Source organism: Contarinia nasturtii, unplaced genomic scaffold (assembly GCF_009176525.2).
Source record: "Contarinia nasturtii isolate CC-2019 unplaced genomic scaffold, AAFC_CNas_1.1 Cnas_scaffold_129, whole genome shotgun sequence".
In the NCBI taxonomy this organism is placed as follows: domain Eukaryota; kingdom Metazoa; phylum Arthropoda; class Insecta; order Diptera; family Cecidomyiidae; genus Contarinia; species Contarinia nasturtii.
Genome location: NW_022197486.1, coordinates 13,113,758 through 13,120,162, shown reverse-complemented (window position 1 = coordinate 13,120,162; position 6,405 = coordinate 13,113,758). Strand labels below are relative to the sequence as shown.

General features: G+C 33.4%; 1 protein-coding gene across 1 annotated transcript in view; it reads right to left on the bottom strand.

Moving 5' to 3' along the window:
- Nucleotides 1–839: 839 nt before the first annotated feature.
- The window catches only part of LOC116345972, an 80,584-nt gene continuing 75,018 nt past the window's right edge, over nt 840–6,405 (bottom strand). Inside the window, exons 20-25 of the mRNA XM_031775822.1 lie at nt 5,968–6,332; nt 5,526–5,696; nt 4,035–4,644; nt 3,614–3,930; nt 3,439–3,517; nt 840–3,084 (exon numbers count right to left, since the gene is read on the bottom strand). Of these exons, the coding sequence (XP_031631682.1) occupies nt 3,074–3,084; nt 3,439–3,517; nt 3,614–3,930; nt 4,035–4,644; nt 5,526–5,696; nt 5,968–6,332 (1,553 nt within the window). The 3' untranslated portion in view covers nt 840–3,073. The remainder of the gene's footprint in view (nt 3,085–3,438; nt 3,518–3,613; nt 3,931–4,034; nt 4,645–5,525; nt 5,697–5,967; nt 6,333–6,405) is intronic.

The window sequence follows — 6,405 nt, the reverse complement described above, 5'->3', positions numbered from 1 at the left end:
CGAAAAATGCCCCATCATGAGTAAACATTTCATTAAAATTTGTCTAACCAAAACATTAAATCAAACAAAAAAAATTCCAAGAACAAAAAAAAAACCCTCAAAACCATGACTTAATGTCATACATTATGAAATTGCACGTCATTGGCCTAATTAATTAATCCATTTGAATTCAATATTAATAATAATGTGGTTGGTGCGTTCTCTACAATCAGATCAGATTTATATTTCTTTTTTTTTTCATGGCATTATATATTCCAATTTCTGAGTGGTGCTATAACTTATGGCATTTATGAAGTGTGAAAATATGCATTTCGTATGCATACGTCGTCAAATTTATTGGAAATTTAATACGAGAGTGGAAAAGAAGGTAATAAATAGTTGATAATTGGTGGTGGTTTTTGCAACAAATTGAATAAAAAACCGTCCTCATTATGCAAAAAATGCAACGGAATTGTCGTACATTGCATCTAAATGAATTCTTTTGATTTCAAGACAAAACAATGATGAATAAAAAGGTCATTTGCGCCAATTTTATCTCTTTCGCTCACACTTTTTTCCCATTTGTATCGCACAATGGAATGCATATATATATATTTATCTCGAGTATAAAACACATAAGTATAAATCTAAAGCAGATTATTATTCATTTTTTTTATATTTTGCTTCGTTTAAATCTTTTAACTCCACTCTGTTAATTAGTGGGTAGGTTTAATTCATAATTATACATTTAGAATTGAGCTTTTTTTGTTGTTCAATCATTTTTTTTGTTCGAGTCTGTACTTTTTTTGTAAATTCATTTCGGTTTTTTGCTTTTCAACACATAGAAAAATGAATGAATGAAAATACAAATTACAACATCAAATTCGATAAATGATAAAATTTATAATATGGTTGATATTACATTTTTTTCTCTTTATGTTATATACATGATGTCGTTTTGTAAAGCGAAAAAAAATGATATAAACCGAGAAATAGTTTTCAGTGCGAGAGAGCTCAAAATATTTTATGGGTATTATTGAAGTTATTGCTGCTTAAGTGGAAATGTGTTCATTTATGAATATAGACCACACATAAATATTATGATTTTTCTTTAATTTTCTGATGTTGTCTCGCTTAAAAATTCAGTTCAACATAGCCTGTAAAATTGCCAACTTAATAGAATATTCGCATAACAATAATATTAACCGAATGATATTTAAGTTAAATGGCCCTTGGTAATATGATGATAAATCTAAATTACTCCTATTGAGAGCTGTGAATACAGCCGATTGTTCAATTCCATCCGTACTCTTTTCTTTATCTATCTATTTCTCTTTCACAGTGCCACGCACGCCGGTGCGTTTTCCCAATGGCCAATGCGTTTATGTACGATGAATACGCAAACACGTGCGTGTATTCAATTATAATTATAATTAAATGTGAACGGCACTGTACACCGTATATTTGGATTAATAATAAATGATGGCATATGTGTATAAGAGGGCGCACTCAATTCCCATGTCGTACATATTCATATAAACTGATCACACCGCAAATTAATAGCTCGATGTGCATGGATTTCATTGTCGTTCGCGAAAATTTTCCTTTTTTGCTCACATTCACACAATTGCATACGCCTTTATACTATCTCTTTCTCTATCCCTCTCTATTCCACTGTTACACTATGTGCGCCTTAATATAAACGCGATCCAATGCATCAGTAAAGATTATAGTAAGTCCACATTGTTACCATTATGTAATCGCTCAAGCAAAACTATTACACATTCCATCTGGCTTTGGCTGCAATGCGCCTCCGCCCAAGTGTATTGTGGCTAATAGCCACTATGTATGTATACAGTCAGAGACACGTTCTAGACACGCACGGACACCGGTAAATCTGTAAAACTATTAATTTTTCGATATTTATTGTTTTACTCCTCTTCGACTTTGTTCACGAACACCAAGTAATATACTATCTCACATTGCATTCTCGCTTTTTCTCAGTCTCATTCACTTTCACATTTTAATTGGATTAAATGTTCTAATTAAAATTGATTTTCATTTCCATTCAGGACACGAATGATATGGAGAACGGGAGAGAGAACTATGCTATTATTTTAACCAGTTCGTGATGAATATCTATTGAATTTTATGTATGCGGAATAGCCATGGACTAATAGTTGGGTATGAATGAGCGGTATAGGGCATTTTTGTTCGTGCTCGTATATTTATATTGTGTTAAAATTCTAATTTCTTTTTTTATTTTGATTGCTCTATTGATGGCCATTATCAAAATCCACTACCATTCACAGCTATGATCTACGGGTTGATATCGCAATCGAGATTCAGGTGCATATGGTCGATCATAAATCGTGCTTTGATGGTACTGATTAATTGTGTTGTTACAATTTATGTATGTTTATATACGATGCGGTATTTAATTGTTTCTCATGCTATAAGCACGTAAGTACGTAACTTAGCGTTTATATTCTGTTCGATGTTCCACTTCCCTTGTGTTTGCTAATAAAATTATCCATTCAAATAGATACAAGATTATCGTTAACACTAATAAAATTGTTTAAAACATTTAACCTCTGCAGCTATTGTTATATTAATTATAATTATTTTACATTGGATGCTTTTTTTAATTTTTTTCTCTCTCACTAATTTTTACAATAGAATTTCTAACAAATTACGTGTGTGCATTATGATTTGTCTATAGATATATTGTGTGTGTCTTTTCAATGTTGTTTATTCGAAATAATTAAATCCTTTTAATGCATGTGCATGTGTGTGGTGAATTTTTCATTCGTGTTTAAAATTCAATTCCTGATTTTGATTGAAAATCGTGCAAATTTGTGGTCATTTTTTATAATAAATACATTCTGTGGTTAAAATCGCTTAATTTGTCTAGGAATTTGTTCAATAAATGATGTCTTGTTTTTGTTGATTTTTTTTTCCAAATTAGCGTGTGTAAATAGTGTATATTTGTAAGTGATGATGAAATGCAGTCGAGCAGCTAAAGTAATTAGTAGCCAATTAGTTATTACGATTTCGAGGTTAGTCATCTTATTTTGGTCATGCGTTATAACATTTAAATCACATCTGTAAATAAACAAATAAAACGGGAAGACACATTTCAATAAACTTCATTGTTTTGCACAAACGCAATGTAGAAAATGTAACACGATGATTTTAAAAAGAAAAATAGAAACAACAACACAACAACAACAACAATAAGAAATGGTACGGTTTTTATTTTATTTTAATTTATTTAATAGTTTTTATGGTTTCGCATATAGTTTTTTCGCTTAATTGTCATTCTTTACATTTTTTTATATATGAACTAAAAGACATTAACTGAATAGATTAGATAGAAGCGTCATTACTGCTTCATCACATGATATGATGCATTGCGTCGCTATGTGATCTTATGACTATTCCGTTTTTTACACATACCTGATCGTTCCTCTTGAAATTCATCTTCATCGGAATCGTCGATTCGATCTTCAACCAAAGACGTTTGTCTTGACAATGACTATTGTTACATATTTTTTTAAGAAATAGACATTTTTTATTATGAAAAAATATTGTTTTTAATTTCAATATAAATACAAATAAATATAACACTAACCGCATTGTTTCGTCGTCGTGGTGGCGATCGTTTGTTCCAAAGAGCTTCAAGTTGATCGAAATGTTGTGATTGAGCGAGTGCAGCCTGTTCCGGTCCCAGCGATGTTTGCGATGCAAGTGTTTTCATTTCGGCTATCTTTGATATCTCTTCCATCGATGCACTAACGCTGAATCGTCGCTTAAGCCGTTCATCGACTTGTGCCATCATCACTGAACTCGTCAAATGGCCATATTTCTTTTGCCATGTGTATGTGTCTAGCGATACCTCCTTCTTTAATAATCGACGCATTTGTCGTTTGGGTCCGGCCGGTCGTAAATCTATGCAAACACCAATGAAAATCAATAAACGCCCAAATGAATATGGTATTCATTCACGATATCGATAAATTTGATTTTTGTTTCGCTAAATGTCTATTTTATACCTTCAACATCTTGTGCGGGCGCTGAATAAGTGGGTAATTTAATGTAACTGGCTGGAGTGTTGTGCAAACAAATCACTGGCAATATTGGACTATCGACAATATGCACCAAAACCCGTGAACATTCTAAACTAATGTCGAACCGAATGAATGGCACATGCAATTGTAATGATGTTAACGCTAATCCACGTTTTGTTTCCCATACAATTAAGACCTTATCATCGCTACCCGATACAGCTGTTGTACCATCGGCCGATATTTTAACACATGTTACTTGCGCCAAATGTCCGGCTAACGTATGAATCTCTTCGCCCGTATGAATATCCCATACAATTAAATTACAATCTTTTGAACCGGAAATCACTTGGGTTTTATTTGCAACCGAAACAGCAACACATGTTACGGCATCACTATGACCAACCAATACTTGAGCTAATTTACCACCGGTTGCTTGCCAAACTTTCAATGACATATCACGCGATCCGGTTATCACAAATAATGAATCAACGGTTATGACAAAGCATGTAATTTCGCCCGAATGTGATACCGAATAAATCTCATTTTCGCGAGTTAATGACCAAATTTTCAAAATCGTATCACCATTTGTACAAACCTATATTGCCAAAGTAAACGTACATTAATTCGATATTAAATAACAATTTTAAATCAAATTCAAATTTTATGATGATAGTAATGATATTTAGATGAACACACGTATAGATGAACTAGCGAAAGAAGTGGCAATGAAAGCGAGTAACATACGAGTTTGTGGAAGGAAAGTTTGCTTCCGGTATTGGTATATGTGTAATTGTGTATGTGTGCCAACTTTTAAAATAAAACTTTTACGCACATACCAGCAACTCTCATAAATTTTAATTGCATTCAAGGGCGGAAATTAACTTAATGAATGTAATCAAAAATTGAGGTAAAGCATTCCTACAATGAACAAAAGCACACCATACGCATGAAATCAAATGAAAAATGTATCTTTTTGATTTTCCAATGTTCGAGCTGCACGCAAGACAAGATGTATGCAAAGTCTGCAGAAGAAGAAGTCAAGATTTAAGCCTTGCCATTTTATGTGTCATATTTATGGCATTGGGAAGTTTTGCTGTTAAAACTAGTAAATCATACGAAAGATAAAAAAAAATGATGTAAAAAACCATTCCGCCTTTTATGACTTTTACCCTCGAGATGTAAAATGAATATGGTTCTCGTTAAAATTATTTACCACTAAAATTCTCTTTTTTTTTCTTTTTTTTCGGTGATCAAAATTATACTTCGTTATATCTTACGCCGCTGTCAGGTTAAGACTTAAGAGATGGTTCATATTCCAAAGGTATCACAATCCATAATTGATTTCGAGTGTGTCATATTTTTGCGCAAACGGAATGCTTTTGATTAAAATGACGGCTCGTCCTCGTCGTAAAATGAAATTTTGGAATGGAATGTGATGGTTAGTTAATGGTGTGGTGCTTCGCACCGTGTACTTACCCCAAATTTCATATTGTTTGTTGCCGCGAGGCTTTTATATGGTCCCTGTATTGTTTGAAGTAAAGTTCCTGATTCGGCCAACCATACGCAAAGTAAACCATCTCGGTCGGCTGAGATTATGCGACGCGAATCCATCATAACGGTTAAACACTGAATGGCAGCATTATGACCCTTTTTTGTGGTGATACAGTAATGAAAGAAACCAATGAAATTACAAAATAAAAGAAAATGATATGAACGGTTATTTAAAAAACGGTGACAGTGAACAACGACACACTAAACCAACATTTACAACATAATTCACGCACGAAATTTGGTGGCCGCAAATTATCGAATTAGATAGTTCATCTTTTGGAAAGAAGTCGTCAAGCGTTTATCGTTTACATGCCAGTTAAATAAATGCATGCATAATAATAAAATTTGAAGATGAAAATGAGCTTACCTTAAATGTGGTAACAACTAAACTGAATACCAAATTCCAAACGATAACCGTTTTGTCTTCAGCGCCCGATGCGAAAAATTCGCTGTTCGGTGAAAAACTGACACATGTTACAGCACCCGTATGCCCATCAAAGTTTTGTGTCATTTGTGGCACATTTATTTGCCAAATTTGAATTGATCGTCCGGATGCAATGGCCGACAATTGTGAATCTCTTGAAATATCAAAACAAGAGGCTGGCTGTGACGCACTGATGATGGCACGTTGTGAATGTGACATCTGACGCAATGGCTTCCCTTTTGGATTTCGACGAGGATACGGCCGTGGCTCTTCATTTCGAAACGAGTAAAATGTGATTTTGTTTCCGCCTTTGAATTTGACCGAACGAGAGAAATAAAAAACAACAACAACGACAATGAAATGATTGTGTTTTTTTTTTTT